Source organism: Lepidochelys olivacea (assembly GCF_965140295.1).
Source record: "Lepidochelys olivacea isolate rLepOli2 genome assembly, chromosome: 3".
NCBI classification, from domain to species: Eukaryota; Metazoa; Chordata; order Testudines; family Cheloniidae; genus Lepidochelys; species Lepidochelys olivacea.
In genome coordinates, this window is record NC_140413.1 from 120,906,081 (window position 1) to 120,927,925 (window position 21,845).

General features: G+C 44.6%; 1 protein-coding gene and 1 long non-coding RNA gene across 4 annotated transcripts in view; one reads left to right on the plus strand and one right to left on the minus strand.

Annotated features, from left to right (window-relative positions):
* LOC311518371 overlaps nucleotides 1–15,358 on the minus strand; it is an 82,654-nt gene extending 67,296 nt beyond the window's left edge. The window contains exons 1-2 of the long non-coding RNA XR_014710964.1: nucleotides 15,129–15,358; nucleotides 6,464–6,610 (exon numbers count right to left, since the gene is read on the minus strand). This is a non-coding gene — a long non-coding RNA (uncharacterized lncRNA). The remainder of the gene's footprint in view (nucleotides 1–6,463; nucleotides 6,611–15,128) is intronic.
* Nucleotides 4,190–21,845, plus strand: part of TMEM181 (transmembrane protein 181) — a 59,374-nt gene continuing 41,718 nt past the window's right edge. The window contains exon 1 of one of the 3 annotated variants that reach the window (XM_084624126.1): nucleotides 4,190–4,452. In XM_084624126.1, coding sequence (XP_084480252.1) covers nucleotides 4,322–4,452 — 131 coding nt within the window. In that variant the 5' untranslated portion in view covers nucleotides 4,190–4,321. Of the gene's footprint in view, nucleotides 4,453–15,471; nucleotides 15,565–17,184; nucleotides 17,253–21,845 lie in introns of those variants that run through there. The other 2 variants (XM_084624127.1, XM_084624128.1) reach the window with 2 other exon arrangements.

Here is a 21,845-nt window from a genome sequence, read left to right on the forward strand (position 1 = left end):
AGACATCAGGAATAGTAACATTCAAAAGCCAGTAGGAGAACACTTCAGTCTCCCTGGACACTCAACAACAGATTTAAAAGTAGCCATATTTCAACAAAAAAAACTTCAAAAACAGACTTCAAAGAGAAACTGCTGAGCTACAATTCATGTGCAAACTTAACACCATCAGTTTGGGCTTGTATAGGGACTGGGAGTGGCTGGCTCACTACAAAAGCAATTTTCCCTCTCTTGGTATTGACACCTCCACATCAATTATTGGGAGTGGACTATGTCCACCCTGACTAAATTGGCTTTCAGCATTGGTTCTCCACTTGTAAGGTAACTCCCTTCTCTTCATGTGCCAATATATATTTATGCCTGTATCTGTAATTTTCACTCCATGCATCTGAAGAAGTGGGTTTTTTACCCACGAAAGCTTATGCCCAAATAAATCTGTTGGTCTTTAAGTTGCCACCGGACTCCTCGTTATTTTTGTGGATACAAACTAACACGGCTACCCCCGATATATAAGAAGGCAGCCATGACCCCAGATACCTGTTCATGACCACCAGGTTGAGAACCCATGCACAGTATTATTCACACAAAGAAGCTTAATCCCTGTTTTAAAGTGCAAAATTCAACCATCACTATGAAGGCACTATTAATGCCTGCATACTTTCTATAACATTTCAACTTCAATAAATGTTTTCATGAAATCCTATTTGACTGTTTCACAGGACAGGAAGGTATATATGCCTTAATATATCTGTCTCTATTCTGAGTTTGAAATTTTTATTTTCTAAAAGACACTGCTACATTGGTGGCCTCTTGAGTACCTCTAATCTGAAGATGTTTAATTAAGAGTGTGTGCTCTAATATTATTATAAATAAAATACTATCTAAAAGTAAAGATGGAAAAATCCTCCCAAAATTTGAAGAGCCTTCATAATAATAAAGGTTGCTTTCCTCCTTTATTTATTCATGAGAGATTAAAAATGAGACATGAATGTTAAACTCCTTCAAGTTTAATGAGTACTGATACCAAATAATTGACATTTGTTCATGAAGCTACTAATGTATCTTTCAGTAGAATACTTTTAAAACAAGGCTTAAGTGTGAATTCCTTTCAGGAAAAACCCTATAAAATTCAATAGAGTTCTACAGAAATTACTCTAAAAACCTACAAGGATTGATTCTCATTATACTTTACACCGCTATTGTAGCGCAAAGGGCTCTTAAAGCGTGATTTTCTTTTACACACACAGTTACCCATCTTTACAGTACCATAGTGGTCTAAATTAGCTTTAATGTAAATACAAATCAGGTCCATAGAATTTAATCAGGAATGATATTTTTGTATAGCTTTTTAAAAAATCGTATAGATTTCTATAGCAGGGATATAATTATTTATTAAATTCTAGGGTTGTTCAAAAACATATTGAAAGCTGATTCTTTTGAATTAATGCCTATAGAAATTTTCCATAAAGGTCTATCTTAATACTAACCTCATCTGGTGGCTCTATGAAATTCAGGGAAGTCCTATGACTTGTGTAATGCATGACATCAGATTAGATTATCACAGTGGTCCTTTCTGCCCTAAAAAATCTATGACTAATTTGCTCCCTCTGAATTAATACTGTTTTTAAATGGATATAATTTAGATAATGTAGTTTTTGTCCAGGAATTATTAAAATGGAGTGATGGTTGGGAATACCTATCAGTAATTTAGAGTAAAATACATTACAGGGTTGTTGTACTAGAGGACTACATACTGTTGCTTGTGTAGGCGGAACTGTTCACCCAGCTGGACCCCTTGCCCCCACTATGGTACAGCCCCTTGACCTCCATCTCTGTATCCTGAGTGCCCATTTGGGCACTCAGGATATATTGCTCAGAATGGGGAAGTGAGGAGGCTGGCTGGTGAGGCCCAGGTGAGGGTGGAGCTGGTCAGAGTAGGGAGACAAATGGCCTGTCTAATTGGGGGCCTGGTTGGAGTGCAGGGGATGAGAAGTGCACCTGGCAGGAGGTGGTCAGAATGGGGGGATGAGAGGCTTTCAGCAGCCTGATTTCCATTAAAACCAGGCAGCAGCATGCTAATTTGATGGCACTGTTGGCAGAGGAAATTCTCCAGCACCCTAACCCTGAGGTTCATTGCTTCAATCCTGTATCCTGAGTGATAAAATGGTGATTTTAGTGGAAAACTGGAGAAGCCTGATTTCCAATTTCCCCCCAAATCAATAGGGTTCTGCCCATTGATGCTATGAACAGTCCCTGAAATTTTTGAATTGATCAGATATTTAATTTATTGCATTACAGACAGATATGCTGTGGAGTTGCAAGTAGGGCCTTGTTTCACTTAGCCATTTATTCCAAAACCAAGCATTATACATAGGGGCCTACCAAATTCACAGACAGTGAAAACTGTCTTTTGTGTATTTTTACCCTATCCGATACAGATTTCACAGGGGAGACCAGCATTTCTCAAGCTGGGGGTCCTGACCCAAAAGGGGGTTGCAAAGTTACTGCAAGGGGGTCATGGTATTGCCACCCTTACTTCTGTGCTGCTTTCAGAGTTGGATGGCCGGAGAGCAACGGCTGCTGGTCAGGCACCCAGATCTGAAGAAAGCAGCACAGAAGTAAGGGTAGCAATACCATACCATGCCATCCTTATTTCTGTGTTCAGAGCTGGGCTCCCGGCCAGCAGCTACCGCTCTCCGACCAACCAGCTCTGAAGACAGAGCCGCTGCCAGCAGAGGCACAGAAGTAAGGGTGGCAATACCAAGACACCCCCCCCCCCCACAACTCCCTTTTGGGTCAGGACTCCTACACTTACAACACTGGGAAATTTCAGATTTAAATATCTGAAATTGTGAAATTTATTATTTTTAAATCCTATGACTATGAAATTGACCAAAATGGACCATGAATTTGGTAGGGCCCTAATTATACTGCTGGGAAATTCACAGTTAAGGTTAAACTTAAAAGAAATCCAAATATATTCTAGTACGTGACTACATAGTTAGAGCGGCCAAATAACTATAACTGCCCTGTCACAGAGTCTTCAAACTTCCAAAAAATAGTCAAAACTCATTGAAATCCTGAGCATTGGCTACATTTGGAAATATATAGGATTAAGGTCCATGTCTCCCCATTTTTCTTCATGGCTGAAAGTTTTTCCTTCAGCAGAAACCTTAATTCTACCCTTTAGTGACAGCAGCAATAACTCTACAATTAATCAGGCATTTTAGTATTTGGGGACCCAAATTAGGTTAAACTGAGTTTTAAAGGCTTTTTCTTTCATTTGTGTCTCCTCCAGGGATCCCGACAGGGTGGAGTTAACGTTGTTTGAGAGACCTGACTGTATTCCCCTTAACATGTTTTGGTTTATTTTAAGTTTAACCTTAACTGACCGTCCTGGAGTTAGAACCATTGATTTGTGGATAATTACAATATCCCTGTAGAATACTTTACCCCTAAATGACTCTTAAATTTAGCGGCTTCTTAATGTAGAGGTTTTGTCTGGGATTTTTTTTCTTTTAATTAAGAATTTCATCTGTGATCACCACAGAAGAAACTGATTGGAGGTTATGTGTTTATGATGGTAAATATCTTCTTATTTCCTCTTTGTTTTGGTGGGCTTTGTTCATTATGTATATTTTAACATTTTCAGTGTAGCCGCTGATGATGGAGGAGGGGGACATTTTATACACGTATACACTTTTTAAAACAACATATCTCCCCCGAGATTTTCCTTACACTTGAGGAGGAGTAGATCTACGGCTAAAGGTTTAATAATAATCATCATCATAATCCATTTTAATAATGCCCAGACAAAAACGACGTTCTGGGTGGGAATGAAAATCATCTCAACAGCTATGACAACACTGGGGGCTGTCCTCTCACAGCAGCCGGCGAGGGAAGAAACGTTGGGCTGGAGGACTGGGCGAGCTGCTCGGTAAAGCCAGTGACACCCCGGTGAATCTGTCCAGGGTGCTGAAATCTTCCCCGCTCCCGTTCAGACTGGCCACTCCTACCCGCCTCCGCGAGCCCGGCCCTCTCTCCTGTCCGCAACACCCCCCGGGGCTGCGGCATCACGCAGGAGAAGCAGCGGGGCCGGGGGAGGCTCCCGTCTGCCGGGGGTGGGGACGGACGGCAGCTCTGCCCCCACGGACTCACCTCAGCAGCGCTTGTGAGGCGGCCAGCGGGGCGGCCCAGCCCGGCAGCTCCTCCCCGCGGCCGGCAGCGCCACCCGCCGCCTCGGCCCCGGAACCGGAGGGCGCTCGCTCGGGGGGCCTGGCTCGCTGCTGCCGCGGGCTGAGCGCGGGGCTGAAGGGGCAGCGGCATGGACGCGGATTACCCCGCCTTCGAGACCCCGCTCTGCGGCGAGCTCAAGCGCTTCTGCCGGAGGGTCAAGGAGACCTACAGGGAGATCCGAGAGGACCTGACCCCCTACAAGGATGACCGCTACTACCGGTAAGGGCTGGGGAGCGGCCAGCGCCGCGCACCCCCCCGCAGGGAAGCACGGAGGGGCTGCGGCTGGGCTCCGGGGGCGGCCAGGCTCTTACCGAGCTGCTTTGCAGCCGCAGGGCTCAACGCTGCAGGCGCCTGGGGGCGGGAAGTGTTTGTTCTGCTCAGTGGGGGAAGCCGAAAGCAATCCCCAATTGCCTTCAGCTGGTTAAATACGTGCACGGCCCCCGCCAGCTGGCCTGCCCGGGACGTTTGCAGGCGGCTTGGCTAGGAGGGAGAGGGGCTTTTCGGAGCGCCAGGCTCTCCCATGGCTGTGTTAAGGAAGGAGAGTTGCCGGGCCTGTGCTACCTCATCTGTGTTGGGATTTGATGGGGCTGGGTGATGTTTAGTTAGGAATCATGGCGGTGGCAACCTCCTAGGTTGCTTAGTGGTGGTTTGGTCCGGGCAGCTGAAGGAGAAAAGGCCATTTTAAATAGGGCACTGGAAAGTTGGGAGGGGTTTGCTAAGAGGCTCGTCCTCTTGAAATTCCATAGGGTGAATAGGCTGACCGAGGAAAGGATCTCTCTGGTTCTACTATATATGAGTTCCTTCTACTTTCCTTTCAAAAATATCCCAGGCCATTTTATTCCCTTGATTATTGTGGAATAATTTACTTTCCATGACATGGAAACACCCAATAAGGGCCTTTGGTGATTGTGCGGGAAAAACCTAGGTCAGGGTTTTGTACTGAGCCCAAAACAAATTAATCATCCCTTCATATGGAACCATCTGCAGTAAGAGTCCATCAACCAGAACCACCTAGAATTGGCCTTTGTCTAAAACGCCAATGCTGTAATCTCACTGATAAAACCTGGACATAGATTTCTAGGACACAGAAAGATGGATCCAGGCCTCCCAGGATCTTGAGCACTCAGGACAATATGAAAGAGGTTCCCTGCTATTGTGAACTAGTCTGTTATCTCTCCTTGAAAAGTGATTTCTAGGAAAACCTCTGTGCGGAAGTTCCATCACCTGTTTCTCTGCTTTAAGTAGCATAAACTATTATATAATAGCTCTTTCTAGCTTATGCTGATCCCTATTGTATCTGAGCACAGTATATGACTACATCCATTTAAATATTTGTACACAATGCACCAGATCCTCAGCTGGGGGTAAATCAGCATGGATCCTTTGACTTCAGTGGCGCTGCACCCATTTTCACCAGTTAAGGATCTGGCCCATTATATTTAAATTGTCACTACATCCACAGCAGCAAGAGCAGTTGAAAGCAGAAAGCATTGTCTGATAACTTGGCACCATCCATGTATCCTGGGAGGGTTTAATATAGCTGCATTTTCCCCCAACAAAACAGTGGCTCATTGTTCCAAAGCCCAGTCTGAGAAGTTGTGGGAAATAATTAGAAATGGGGCAGAGGAAGGGGGGCAAACATGTCAGCACTATAATTGTTATGTTAGCATGCTGTCTGTGGCAATATAGTGCATGTCAGCTATGCCATACGTAGACTCCAACTGCTGGTTCTGCTAGGTTTTTGGACATGGGGTTCCTGATGACCACTGTCTTGCAACTTGTGTGGTCACTTTTACCTGTGCAAAGTGAATACAGTGTGGATGTAAAAAGCTACCAGTCTGATTTGCAAAGGGGTCAATGAATATAGAATGTACCAGGTAGTGGGGATTTGGGCCTAGGGATAACAAACATGTGATATGAATAGAGCCTGAGAGATGGCTGTATCCATCCAGCAGCTGTGCTGCTTTGTTTTCAGTAAGAAGCAGCAGCTCTCCAATAGAAACTCTCTTTAACCCCCTGTTTTGACCAACAGTATGTAGTAAGGGGCTTTCAATACTACATGGCAGAGACTATATTGGAATGGCCCAAATGTAGTTGTAAAGTTAACTCTGGGCTGCCATTTTCCAGTGCCATCATCTCTTGATAGTAGCAGCTGTAAATGCTTGCACTACTTGCTGTAGAACCAGTGGGGTGAAAGATGCTATAGAAATGTAAAACGTTATGCTGTTACCTTTGTGGTTGACAGGGAAATTGCTTTTTGAATCAAGAATGATGCTGTGGGTTGTGCTGGTATTAGCTCTTCTAGAATAACACAGCTGTACATTGCCTCTGAGGAAGCTGGTGCTTTAGTTCATTCAGGGCTCCTATCCACATAAGCCTGCAGATCAAGAATACCTGTCAATTTCAAATCTTCCACATAGAAATATGTTCCACTTGGTAAATATGGAAGGGGAGGCAACATGGTCCAGTGTACATGGCACTGCACTAAGGACCTGGCTCTGTCACTGACCTACTGTGTGACTTTAGGCAAGTCACTTTACCCCATCTGTGTCTCAGTTTCCCCATCTGTAAAATATGGATAATTATACTTTGTCTCCTTTGCAAAGGATGTTGAGATCTATGGATGACTTGGGCTAAGTATTGTTACATTTATTGCTGAACCACTGGGTTTACATATGCTGTTTTTATCCACTGTAAATCTAGCAGTCCAGTCTGCATGGCACTTCCGTTTTTTTAATTCATTAACAGGTATAGAATTGCATCTGCTTTTGAGATTCTTGGTAAGGACAGCTACAGTCTCACTAGTCCTTGACATTGTAGTGTGCTCTTCCGATTGTTGGTTATAAGTTGTGATGGGCAGAACCAGCTATATCATCCTCAGTATACTAGTATTAATTTATAAATAGGAGCTGTGGATGAAGCTTTTAGACAAGGTTTTAACAGAAATCCTTGCTTCTTAGGAGGTGTGGGGGATTTTGGCAATTCAGTATTAGAAATATCAGGTTGTGTGGCCTGTCTTTAATTCAAAAATAAAAATGTCACTAAAAACAGTTAGGGTTGTGAGGGGCAAATAACACTTAATTCGAAACAAGGAAATACAGAATAAAGCCATACAGGTACATATGGTTGTCTTCTCACAAATGCAAACTCACTTGCAAACACACACCATCTCTACCCCAAGCAAATCAAGCTCTCAACCACAGTCTTCAAGGTGACAACCTTAACTGTGACATCTGTGGTATGATAGTATTCCTGTGGGATGCTTCTGTGTTTTGTATGGCTTTGATTTTGCATCATTTATCCTTTGGAACATTAACTGTTTTCAGTCATGCTGAATCTTCATGCAGACATGTTCGCTCCTGTCAAGTATACTTCACTGATATTGGTTATAAGTTGTGTTTTGAATGTAATTAATTTGGATAACCCCAATAAAATGTAGCAGTTCCTTCACAGGTAGGGATATTGAGTCTTTACACTGTTTACAAAAGTTCCTGTACATCTGATATTACCACCAGTGTGCTCTGTTCTACTTTTGGAAGTGACATTGAACAATGGGTGAGACTGGCTATGGTTTTCACATCAGCAACTTGGGTTTAGATCCTCAGCTGGGGTAAATCAGCACTGACATCATTGGAGCAATGCTAATTTACACTAGCTGTGGGTCTGGCCCCTGACGTTTACAGGATTTGTCATTGTCTGGATGAAAGGTGAGAATGAGGCTTTTTCTCTTTTAGTTTCTTTAGATACAGCTCTTTTAATGAACTTTCATGAAACTCTTGCCCCCCCAGACTAATGGGGGAGGGGCAGAATTCAGAAGTCTTAAGCCTAGGTTTCTATATCCTGCTGCATTGGGCTAAGAATGTAAATGCTGGCAAGTTAGTTTTGCCCAAATAATATGTATTTTTATTATGCAAGTCCATGGAGTCACTGACCAGTGTGACCTAAGTCACGTGCACCATCCTGGGGGTGGAGACAAAACAATCAGCCACCTCACAGGGCAATGAAGTTACAGTTGTGTCTAGACTGGAAGCTCTTGAGGGCAAGCAATGCATTTTACTATATGCTTGTAAAGCACCATGTAAATTTACAGCATTGTGTATGTGATATCTAATAATATTGTAAATAATATAATTGGTATCACCACTCATGGTATTTATAGAGATCTAGTATACTTAGGGCCAGGTTTGTCACAGAATGCTCAGTGCACTGGTGGAAGGGGGAAAAGATTGGTGGCTTACCATCATGTTTCCTTCTTAATCTTGGAGACTGATGTGAGCCATACTGGCCTCCACACAAGTTAGAGCAGCTTTAGGGTTGCTCTAACTGATGCCAATGAATAATGGCTCTCAAGAAGCAACTCTCCCTTCCACCCTGGCATGCTCCTTCTTGACCTTGGAATACCTCTGATGCCAGGTAGGGAGGCAGGAGCAGAGCAACTGATGTAGGGCTGGTAGTTGAAGATTTCCCATACTAGGAGGACCCTCTGCTGTTGCTTTAAGTCTTCCTGTGATACAACGGAGATTTAGTAGAGGCTCTACATTTGTGTCCTTTTAGAAAATCTCAACCAGTATGTATGTTCAAAGCAAACTAGGAGATTTAGCCTCACAACAGAACTTCTATTAATTTCAGTGGGTGTTGAACAGCTAAATCCCCTAGAAGGTTTTGAAAATCTCAACTTTCATGACTAAATTTTGGAAGGGGATTTATAAGTTAACTTGCATGGCTGTTTGGAGGAAATGGCAGGAACACAGTCCTTCAAATGGTAGTGTAGTGGCCAAATTATGCAATTCCATGATGTCACAGCAGATCTATAACTAAAAGCAGCATTTGGTTAAGGTTGTGCAACACTTCCCAGTGTAAGAACCTATTTTCAGTTGCTTATAACTTGCCAAATTTCAACCATTTGGGAAAATCTCAGTCAAAATGATTCGGCTGTTTTTGAGAATAAGGTTAGGCTCATCTATGACACAAAGGCTCCCCCCTGGCAAATTTCAAGTCCCTATTCCAAAGTGTGAAGGTGCTAGAACTTTTCAAAGTAAAGGTGGGTGGGTTGGGTTCCCAGCTATGCCACATACTTCTTGTGTGGCCTTGAGCAAGTCACTTAATCTGTCTGTGCCTTATTCCCTTCTATAAAACGACAGTAACATTTCCCTGTCTCCCAGGGATATTGCAAGGATAAATCAATTAATGTTTGTGAGATACTGAATGTGTACGTGCATGAATCATTAAAGGTATGACTCTGCAGCTTCTCTTCCCAACACGGTAAAAATGCTCACAGATATTGTAGATATATTATTCCATCACTTTCTCATCTCCAAGATAGAAGGACTTGTTGAAAAACCTCAAAGGGGGTGGGAGCTGCAAGCCTGCATATTCCTGACGTAGTTGCTTCAAAGTGTTGTTTAGCAGTGCCATCCCAACAAAGGCCTATTCTGGGTCAGAAATAATCTCTTAGATCATTCTGAGTCCTCAAATCCTTATTGTGTGTCCTGGACTATCTATTTTTGTCCATTAAAATTCACAAATGTGTTCCCTCACTTATTTGGTATTCCAAAATACTTATTCTGGGTAAAATGATATCACTTCTTTTAATTGTATTCAAAACTATATCAGCACCAGAAGACAACTAAATAATCAACAATGCTATAAATATATAGTTCTAATTGCCTGTACAAATATCTACATAATTGGCCAAATTCATCCATGGTATATTTCCACGGAGTTCAGTGGAGTTACAGTAGGGATGAACTGGGTCCCATGTGTCTAATAATATTTTAAAATCACACAGGCAGACAACTTAATAAAATATATAATACTATCACTGATAAGTGAAGTTAAAGGATGACCATAACATAAACACTACACCATGTAAGTAAACTGGCGCAGGAAATACTCGGCTTGTTTAAAAGATGTGATAAGCTTTTATCATACACTGTCTTGTACTGCCTGAATCATCTATGAATTCTTGGTGTAATGCACGGGGTTCATCCTGAGACGGCTCTATCCTACGTAGATGATAAACTTCAAAGCTGGGGAGTACTTTGAACTTTATCCTGGCATAGACAGCAGGTTTCTCATGTCTTTAATTAGCAGCAACCTTGACATTTTATTAATATATTACTAGATACTTGCTATTATCAAAACCAAAGAGTAGTATGAAACATAGGGTGAGTTTAGGGACTTGATAAACTATCTAGCCCCATGCCTCTCTGCCTGCTCAGTGGGTCTTTGACAGCCTTTGCTGTCCAGTCTCTCAGAAGACTCAACAGATAAGCATTGACATTTGTGCAAATGATTGTTCATTAAGCAATAGTATATGCAATATTGTTATATTTTAAGTAGTGTGTTTAAAGCAATAGCTTACTAGATAGGCTTTAATTTGCAACTACTTGTAATCTGACTAGAGTCTCTGTAACATGGCACATTAAAAACATTTTTATCTCTTGTACACTGAAGCTGGTCCCAATGTGACAACAATGTTGACACTATCTTTCTATTGAAAGTGCTATTCAAAACTCATTCAGAAAACAGGATGCTGTCTCTAAGGTGAAGTGATGTTTCCATGAACTAAGCACACACAGACTCAAAATGTAAGATGTCAGTCCTTATACCTTAGATGAATAGGTTTGATTCAACCTCAAAAACACCTGTCTGGCTTTTTGCTTTCTAAATATATGGTTAATTTTAATACAATAGCTCGTGCCATTAATCCCTAACTTTCACCAGCAATATAAGTAGATGCTACCTGAAAGCTGATAAGCAAAACTCTACAGGTGTGTTCAGAGCAAGTTTGCAGCAGCAGATAAAGATCATACAGACTTTGACTCAAAAGATGGTAGGTAAATCTTATCCTTCCAGGTCTAAGGAATCTCATCTGGGCTATACCAAGTGTGGGCAAGTTTGATGAAGGCTGTATCACATGATTCGTTCAATATATCTCTGTCCTGACCTTCAAGACTCTCTGTTACTACAGTTCTGTGCCTCTCCTGAACACAGAAAGCCTATGATGTTAGATTGCTGTGTAATTTTGTGATATGGAGAATGTCCCCTGGCAACCAGAATGAAATCATCAAACTCATTTTACTTGTGGCCCAAGCCAGTTTCAAACACAGATTTTTACAGTAGAAAAGCAAGTGCATTTAATGTACTTTCTCATGTAGCCTGCACTCAGTTGCCTTATTGTAAAAGGGGTGTGCGTGGGCAACTCTCATTGCCTAGTGTTCTATAGTGGCATATGGGAGACATGGTTTTAACTTCCATTCCTGGCCACATTTGCTTAAATGGCAAAACTCCCATTGATTTCAACTAGATCAGGATTTCACTTCTAGTCTTTAATTTGCTAGCCAGTTAGGGTACATCTACATGGCAAGCAGAAACCCGCGACAGCAAGACTCAGAGCCTGGTCTACAGACTCAGGCTGGTGCTACTGCACTAAAAATAGCAGTACAGATGTTTGGACTCGGCCTGGAGTTCAGGCTCTGAAGCTCACCCCCTCTCCTTAGGCTTCAAAACCTGAGCTTCAGCCAGAGCTTGAATGTCTACACTGGTATTTTTAGTGCCACAGTGTGAGCCCAAGTCTGTAGACTGCGCTCTGAGACTTGATGCCATGAGTTTTTGCTTGCTGTGTAGATGTACCCTTAAGGTCTTGGAGTACTGTTAAGGTCCTGGAGAGGAAGGAATGTCTCATGTCACTTAAACACAAGTGACTCAATCCTCAGTTGTTCTGTTTAGTGCATCTGGGAAACAGGACTACTCATATAAATGAAATAGGCACATGATTATTTGCAGAATTGGGGCTTGAGTCTGTAAAATCACTCCTGCCAGATATAGGAGGAATCCCTGATATTACTTTGGTACTCGCTTCAATAAAGAATTTTTTTTTAAGAAGCAAAGTAGCTTCAGAAAGGTGTAAGCATAAGGGGTCCATCTGCTGGCTTAGCTCCTGGCAGATCCAAATGCAGGAGCAATTTCAAAAGCTAGAGGAGGCTTAGAGTGTCATATATGTGACACACTTAATTCTGGAGAAGTGGTAGGCTCAGCTTGCATCACTCTGCAGGGTCTCCAGCAGCTAGTTCCTGGAGCAAAATTTAGAGCGGTTACAAGAAGCTCTTTGTCCTGTAGAACAGCTTTTGCAACTTTCTAACATATGTGCATAGCAGTGTAGGGAGTATGATAAAAAGACGCATGTGGTGTTTTAAGTAAGTTATATAACATCAAAGTGTGCAGTATGCCAGATCTTGATCCAATTCCCATTGATGTCACTCCTCTACTTGGGTCTGCCATTGACAAACCATCTAAGCAGTGTGCTCTTAGATATTACTACTGACATGCCTCAGGTGCCTTGTGAGACATGAGGCTTAAGCTCAAAGGCCATTGACTTTCCACTCACTTCACTGAGGCAAGATCAGGCTCTTAAACAGCTAAACCTTTTCTAGTGTTTGTATAGATACCAGAGATCTAAAACAGCATTGTATTGCTACAGTTGTCAGCTGGTGTAACTCCATAAAAATCAATGGATTTCCACTGGGGTGAGCCTGGAGTAACACAATGCTGAGTCAAGCCCTACATATTTAATAATGGCTAAACTATTCTCTTCTAACCTATTTTAAAAATAACATTGGAGCAGAGATAATTGGAAACATACATGTGGAAATAGAAATGATTGTTAAGAATTCTGTTTGAGCTAGTACTTTAAACAGCCCTATTGTTTTATTCTAAAATTTCATTACTCTGTGCAGTTAACAGTTTAAAACAGGATCATGAGCTGAGAGGGGGAAATCTTGGAGGTCAACTAACAGACCAGCACACCTTCTCCTATACTGCAAATGTTTATTTGCTTTCCTTGTGGTTATGTTTACTTAACATGCTTAAGGACTTGTCTATGCTTACAGTGCTACAGATGCACGCTCTAGTGCTTTGCAAAGATGCTACCTATGTTGACAGGAGAGCTTCTCCGGTCGGTGTAGGTACTCCACCTCCCCGAGAGGCCGTAGCTATGTCAACGGGCGAAGCCTTCCTGTCAACATAGCGCTGTCTAAACCAGAAGTTAGGCTGGTATAACTGGATCACTCAAGGGTGTGGATTTTCCACACCCCTGAGCGACGTAATTATACTGACATAAGTTTGTAGTGCAGACCAGGGCTGAGTATATATAGATATCACGATCAGATCAGGTCTACAAACTTACATCAGTATAACTACATAGCTCAGGGATGTGAAAAATCCATACCCCTAGGCCATGCAGTTATACTGATCTAACCCCGGATGTAGACAGCACTAGGATGACGGGAGGGCTTCTCCTGCCAACATAGCTACCGCTTCTCCTCAACTATGCTGAGGGGAGAAACTCCCTCATGGGCATAGTAGCATCTGTGCTAAAGCTGCGCAGCTGCATTGCTGCAGCTTTAAGTGTAGGTCTGCCCTCAGCTGTGTTCTGGAGTTACAGTTTGAAGCTTGGCCCTGATATACCAACATAAGTTTGTAGCATAGAACTACGTTGCTCGGGGTCGTATTGGAAAATCTGCAGCGCTGTAAGTGTAGACAAGCCCAGCACTTGCTCCTGCTGGTAGGTCAGCATTACTGATGGGATGCTGTTGGCCCCCTGACAGCTGCTAGAAGAGGAGAGTATCCCTTGATCATTGATGCTAATGTATGGAACCCTCACCACCATGCCAAGTACCAGGCGCACATAGACAGTGGAGATACCTTCCCTGGGACGGGTTGAGCTGTGTGTGCTGCTGCTGAGCCCACAGGTTCTTCTTTCAATGCTGGCCTGTCCCTGTGCCCCTGCTCTGCAGTCCTGTTCTGCCGCGTGCCCTGGGGTCGTGCTGCTGCTACCACAGTACCAAGGCTGAGTGTGGCCCCGAGGCCAGGGCGCGAGTCGCAGCAGCTGGGGGTGGGGCAGCGCAAGTCCCAGTGCTGCACGGGGCTAGAGCCATGTCCAGGAGGCGGCTGTGCACACGCCTATGGTGGGGGAGTGGGCGGGGGAGCAACGGACGTGGTTGGGGGTGAACAGGGACCCGCCCTTCTGTGCCCGGAGCCCCTGGGTGCGGGTGGAGCTGCGTCCACACTAAGGTGACCAAATGTCCCAATTTTATAGGGACAGTCCCAATATTTGGGGCTTTGTCTTATATAGGCACCTATTATCCCCACTCAAGGGCTGCCAGGTGTCCAGTTTTCAACCGGAATACCCGGTCGAAAAGGAACACTGGTGGCTCCGGTCAGCACTGCTGACTGGGCTGTTAAAAGTCCGGTTGGCATGGCTTGTTGTAGGCTCCTTACCTGACTCCGCACGGCTCCCCAGAAGCAGCAACATGTCACTCCGTTCCTAGGCAGAGGGACAGCCAGGGGGCCTCTGCGCACTGCCCACGCACTGAGCGCTGGCTTTGCAGCTCCCATTGGCCAGGAACCGCAGGCAATGGGAGTTGCAGGGGTGGTGCCTGCGGGCAGAGGCCGCGCGCACCACATGGGGCTGCCCCTACACCTAGGAGCCAAGGGACATGTCGCTGCTTCTGGGGAGCCCCCCGAGGTAAGCGCCACCTGGAGCCCTCTCCCTGAACCCTCTCCTGTTCCCCCAGCCCAGCCCTGAGCCCCCTTCCGCACCCTGAACCCCTCATCCCTGGCCCCACCCCAGAACCCGCACCCAGCTGGAGCCCTCACCCCCCCCTGCACCCCAACCCTCTGCCCCAGCCCGGTGAAAATGAGCGAGTGAGTGGGGTGGGAGAGAGCCAGAGGCAGGGGGGATGGAGAAGGGGCGGGGTGTTCGGTTTGTGCCACCGCGATTAGAAAGTTGGAAATCTTCCCCCGCCCCGTTCCTGATTTTTCACACGTCTTATCTGGTCACCCGAGTCCACACACGCCCTGGGGCACCGAGTTAACTCGATCCCGTTTCCTACCCTTTAGTTCAAGTGGTGCCAACACCGCCCGTGGCCCTGCTGAGGTGATGGGGCGGCGCTCGCTGGTTGCCGGTGACATGGGCGGGCCGGGCCAGGCCAGCGTCCCGGGCGGGGGGGCGGGGGGGTATAGATGGATGTCGTGAAGTAATCGGAGTGTAGATTCGTGTCCCTGTCCGCCCCCCGTAGCCCGCTCGCGCCTCACTCGCCGAGCAGGTGCGCACGGAGGACCTTTCCCCCCGCCCCCAGGAACAAGAGTTGGGCAAGCGTCTCGGTGTCACGTGACAGATCCCGGCGTGACGTGGCGGTTGGCTGACGCACGCGGAAGCGCTGCTGCTGCCGCTGATCTTGCCACGGTCGGATGTGAGACTGCGGCTCGCCTCCGACTCTGTTGCGGGAGGAGGCGCCACCAGTGCGCATGCGGCTCGGAGATGGAGCTGTGAGTGGGGGGCGCGGGGACGGGTGTCTCGGCCTCCGCGCTGCGTCCAAGGCGGGGCGGTCCCGCTCCCCGCTCCCCCAGCCTGGTCCTTACCCTGGGCGCTGGGTCCAGGTGTTGCCCCCCCCACCCCCCCAGTGAACGACTCTCCTCCCCTCGCTGCGCCCTTAGGCAGCGCTCCCGGCCCTGCGCAGAGCGCCCCGCTCACACACACGCGCGGGTGGGGGACTCGGGCAGGGCCTGTGCCCTCGGGCAGCCAGCGTAACTGTTCCCCACCGTCCCTTCTGGGCTTGTGCTCTGTGACCCCCCGCCCCCAGCCAGCGCCTGCTGCCGGCGCCCGGTGTGAGACGCGAGCCCCGGCAGAGCGTTCAGCAGCCTCGCAGCTGGCTCCTGGGGGAACCTCGCGGGGAAACCAGGTCACCCGAGCGTGGGGTCGGCAAGGAGCGTAGCCTTGGAAAGGCAGCTTTGGCGCATTGCCTGCCCCAGTGCGAGCACCCTCCGGGATGTGTGTCCCCACGCATCCCTCGAGCGGGTGTTCCGAGCTTGGGCGGGGGGTGGCTCTTGTTCAGTGGGGGTGTGTGGTTGAGGAGAAGTTTGAAGTCCCGTTGGCCAGCTTGACTGGCAGTGAGAGGAGGTGTGATTGGGTGGGAGAAAGAAAAAAGCGGATGTGTTGGACGATTTAAGTTGTAGTCCCTCGAGCATTGTGTTTTTACGTGCATTTCAAAGGTGTCTAGAGCCTTGAATGTGTGTCCTTTAGCGTGGGGCTGTTTTTAGATAGAAATGAAGGGGAAAGGTATAGGAAACATCATCTAAATCAGATCAGGCATTGAACCTAACTTCTAGTTAAATAGTAACTTGATCCTCGAGGTCAGTGTTTCTCAACCTTTTTGATACCAGGGACTGGCTTGCTGCCTTCCTACACTGTGTCAGGGAGATCTCAGGGACTGGCCCTGGTCCACGGACTGGTCGCTGAGAAACACTGCCCAGGTGAATGCGGATCTCTTAGGAAGGCTGCTTTGGTTGAAGGGCCTGCTATGGTGTTTGAAGATGTATTAGATGTGCAGATATAGTTTAATTTGCTGTTGAATTCTAGGGCAGTTCTGATTTTTGTGTTTACCTACGTATGCTGTTTTCTGTGTGCAGACTTTATTCGGGAATTAGGGCTAGAATGTTTGCTACTCTAGGCAAACTTGGAATGTCACAATCATGAATTGCTCAACATTATATGGCTTCTAATACAAACCTGGCATTACTCACTCATTTAGAGACTGGTCTTGATTTTGACAGTTGTATATCATAAACATAGTGTTGAAAGTCTCTTTCCTTTGAAGGATTTTGCATTATGTGTTTCAGGCCAGGTCTATGCTATAAACTTACATTGGTATAACTATTGCTCAGGGTTGTGAAAAATCTGCCCACCGCCACTGACTCCACAGCTCCCATTGGCTGGGAACTGCGGCCAATGGGAGCTGCGGGGGCGGCATTTGCGGGCGCGGGCAGGGCACAGAGACCCACTGCCCCCACCCCCCGGGGCCGCAGAGACATGCCAGCTGCTTTTGGAAGTGGTGTGGGGCCAGGGCAGGCAGGGGGGAACCTTCCTTAGCTCTGCTGCACCGCCTACCTTTTAGCGGCCAGAGATTGAGATCGACTGGCAGAGGCTCCGGGATCGACTAGTCGATCACGATCTACCGGTATTTCTGTGCCCTCCACTGTATGTTGATGTGTGCGTTTGTCTTTAACTTATCCAGTGGCACAGGAAAATGTCTCTAAAATTTGTTAGGTATTTGAACATACTCTTGCAGACCAAGCTAACTTGCCTAGTCAAGGATTCACTGTTGCCTTTTCTAGAGGACTTCTGTATTATTTATTCTCTGGAAAAGATATTCAAATTACATGTTTAAGTGGGGAGCTATTGTTTTGCATTTATATACTTAATACCTTTCATTCTAAAGTCTCTTATAGATTTAGCAATAAATGTGTAGAGGGGTCACTTTGCCTGCCACTTTTGTGCAGCCACCTCTAGGTTAGAATATGTCAATTTAACAGTGCAGAGAAACTACATAACGGTTCAGGGGGGAAAGTGAAGAACCCTGTACCCAATTAAAGTTCTAGAAATTATTGTAGACTGTAACTATCAGGGTGGATTTGATTTAAATCATGATTTAAATCACTGGTCAGAATATACAAAATAAGCAACCAAAGTAAATTATACTGACTTTTGTGGCAATGCAGAAAAAGTATAATTTTGAGCCCTGTAACTGGCAAAATTTTTCAAATTTCCTCCCCTCTAGTTGGCTGACAGTTGCACGTTCGTATACAAAACCTGCTGCATTATTATCCACAAATTCACTATCACCATATTACAGTATCTAGGATTTTTCATTGAGATCTGCAACTTGGGACAAGACTTTCAGTGACTTGGTGACTGGCCGTAGTTGGATAATTTTGTATTTTTTAGATCAATTATTGGGAATATTTGAGTATATTAAGAGAACCTCTATTGACTGGCCAAACCGTAAGAATTGCTCTCTATTCTAGAAGCTAAAGTAGAGTAACACAGAAAAGGAGATGTGATGGAGAGTTGGCATAGTCTTGTATCTGTCAGTGACCAGATGACAAGGATAGGTTGGCCTGCTGGAAGTATATCGGGACCATTATATTAAAATCCCTTCCTCAGACTACTCGAGTTGTGGACGTTGACAGAAACTTTACTGCAGGAATAGGGTGAGATCGCAGCTGCTCTCTCATGGAATGGGAAAGATCATTTGTAATGTTTTCTCCCAAGATGATAGTACCAAATCTACTACTAGTTTCATGGTGGGCAGTTTAGGCAAGTATTAAGCTCCTCTATACTGACTTTTATGTTTACCTTGTTGCCTCAATCTAACTTTATCACTTTTCTAGGCTCCTTTTTGTCCTTCTCCTTCATTTGACTCTGACTCCCACTCTTGATTGGCCTTAGTTCTTCCTTCAGCCCCAGCTGTTTAACTTAGGCCTTGTGTACTCTGCCACTTTACAGTGCTGCAACTTTCTTGCTCAGGGGTGTGAAAAAACACCCCCCTGAGCATTGCAAGTTTCAGCTCTGTAAAGTGGCAGTGTAGACAGTGCACCAGCGCTGGGAGCTTTGCTCCCAGTTCCAGTGGTTACTCCCCTTGTGGGGGTGGGGTTGTTTTTTTTTGTTTTTTTTTTAACAGCGCTGGGAGAGTGCTCTCGCAGCACTCTGCCGTGACTACACAGCCTTGTTATAACATTACTAGTGAAGACATACCCATAGTTTCTGTTAATGACCAAGACTTTAATAACTTCCTTTCCTCCTCCCCAGCCTTTTTTTTTGAACTTCGTTTCACTGATAGATACAACCATTTCAAAAGCTGTTTCCTCCTTTGTGATGTCCTCATTTAACGTGTGATGCCAATCCTTGTTTGATTTTTTTATTATCCTTTATCCACCTGCATGTTTTTGCACATCTGTAAAATTCTGTTTTTGTTATTTGCAGCATGCTCAGAATCAATGGTGATACTTCTAGTATATGAAACAGCCATTAGCTGATTGTGGAATAAGACCGGTTATTCTTAGTTGGAGAGAACTGAAACTGTTGAAGGAAGGAAGGAAAAAGTGATTGAAATGGATAGTCCAAAGTTCATATTTTGTGTACCAAAGATTAAGTGGACTGAGTCTAGACAAATGAGAAATTCTAAAGTGTATGGATGAATAATGTTGCCAGCTGAGACAAGAAAAAAACAATGGAAGAGGACCTGATACATGTGAATAGAAAAGCACGGAGTATCTCACTGTATGTGGTCAACAAATTTACGAAACAGCTTCTAACCAAGGCCAGTACCAAAGTGGGTGGTGGGGGCAGTTGGGTCCAGGCTCAGCATTCTGCTAAAAAGCCAAGTGTGCATCTCGTATTAGCCCTCCTTGGCTGCTGCTGTGGTGAAAGGCAGCATAGACATGCATGCCTTAGTTAGTATTTCCTACAGCGTGCTGCCCCTGGGCCTTGAGGGTGTGGGAACATCTTTCTTTATAGGCTTTGACTGAGAGGTGTATGATTAAAAAATAGAGCTCCCCTTCCCTTGCTTGGCCTTTGTGTGTGTCATTGTTACTTGAACACTCAAGTTCCTGGCTGCTCTGAAAGATGGGAATCACCATTTTCATGGGACTTGGTAGATCTCTGTCCTTCTGGTGGGAGACAGGGTTTTGTTCAGTGGTCTGCCCTTCATGAAGCATCTAGACAGCATCTAAAATACTGGCTACAGCTGTACTCTCCTAAACAATTTCCGTTGCCATTGCTGCGAAAGCAGGTGTTTCCGAGCTTTGTTCATGACAGTGTGGAGACTTAATAGCTCGGGATTAGTATGGGAATACAGAGCATCTCACCTCCAGATCATCTCTTTCAAATCTGACCCAGCCTAGGAGACAGATTTGAAAGAGATTATCATTATAACTGTTTGGTGGCCTCTGTGAAATTAGTTGTCCTGTTCAGTTTGTGATAAACAGATGCAGTATTACCTACTCCATCTGCTTAAAAATACGGAGATTTTTAAAAGGTGGATTGTTTGGTTGCCTTCTGGTTTTGCATCCTTAGGGCTTCACATTTTTAAACTCTTCTCTGTAACCACAAGGGCTAGAAATTTAGTTTACATTAAAATCTCAGCTTTCATTCTGTTTTTGTCTCAGGACCCAGGAGCTGGAGCTTAAAAGAAAAACAAAATTTTGTGAGACTTGTGATTAAAATCATGAGAACTGGCAGCAATGTAGGCCTCTGCTTCACAGTTTGATGCTCTTTTTAGATGTATTATCAGAGGCCTATGATGGAGTCTGTACGTTGCTCGCATTTCTTCATCCTGAATTCAAGGCGCTATATAACTTTTTTCTGCTTGCTTTTTCTGCTCTCATTTTCTCCACATCTCACTCCTTTCACATAAGTCCCTATCTGCATGCTCCCTTTATTTCCTTTTTCCATTCTCATCTTCATGCCTTCTTCTATGCTGCCCCTTTTGCTTAGAACAGTCTTTCTTGTGTTCCAGCCTCACTTCACTGAAATCCTTCCTTACATACAGAACGTTTATTTTCAAAGCCTTTCAGTGATAACTCACCAGTAGCAGAAGTTTAAATTATTTTAAATAAACATACTGGTGAAAGATATGAAAACCACTCACGCTGTATGTTTAATGCCCCGTGCTCCCCAAGAGAAGTATCCCCCATCTCAGTATTTGCTATGTCTCTCATTATTTGCTCTAAGAAGAAAAGGAGTACTTGTGGCACCTTAGAGACTAACAAATTTATTTGAGCATAAGCTTTCGTGAGCTGCAGCTCACTTCATCGGATGTTAGTCTGTATTCTTTTTGCGAATACAGGCTAACACGGCTGCTACTCTGAAACCAGTATTTGCTCTGTTCCTCTTTCTCCCCAAGTAGTCTTTTGTCATTTTGTTGTAAGTTCCTCTCTTCTCAGCAAAGCCCATGTTGTCTTAATCAGCTGTAAAATACTTTGTACACCTATTACATCATCTAATAATGAGTGAACATAAAAATTGAGCTTCCATTTGTAGAAGTGGTTTCTGCAGCACAGGGTGGGGAAGCATGCACCACTGCTGCTCACATTATCTCTGTCCTATGAGTAAATAAAGGACCTACATGTCCGCAGTTGTCAAGCCAGCTCCATAAATATTGTGAGTGAGGGGTCTTGTTACTTTACGTGAGGATTGTGGATACTCAGAAGAATGTTAGTTTTAGCTGCATTTTGTGTCCATGTTAAATGCTTTGAAATCTCTGCTGAAATGAGGAGATAAAAGTATGCATATGAAGAAATGACACATTGTTTTATCTGATCCTGATATTAACTGCTTCAGGATACTCTGCAACTGACTAAGTAGCTACCTGTTATGATGCATGTTTATTTCTTTCCCAATACAATCTAAGAAATATCCAATGTAGGACATTCCTAATTATGCAAGAAATTCCAGGCAACTTATAGAACTGAAAACCCTTGGAAAATGATGAATAGCACAACATTGTGTCACATCTATTCAGACCAATGCAGTATACACCCATATAAACATTTTAAACCAGTATAAGTGTGTCCACACAAAAATTTGTACTGACTTAGCTAAACTGGTCAATTTAAATGAGTGCAAAAACAATGTGTAGTCAAGGGTGAGAAACTTAAACAGTTCTAACTTAAAGGGACATTGTCAATTTAAAAACCACACTTCTCTAAGAAACTTGTGCCTGCTGTTGCAAGTGAAGATTTATGTATCTGAAAGGTCAGAGAAATATTTT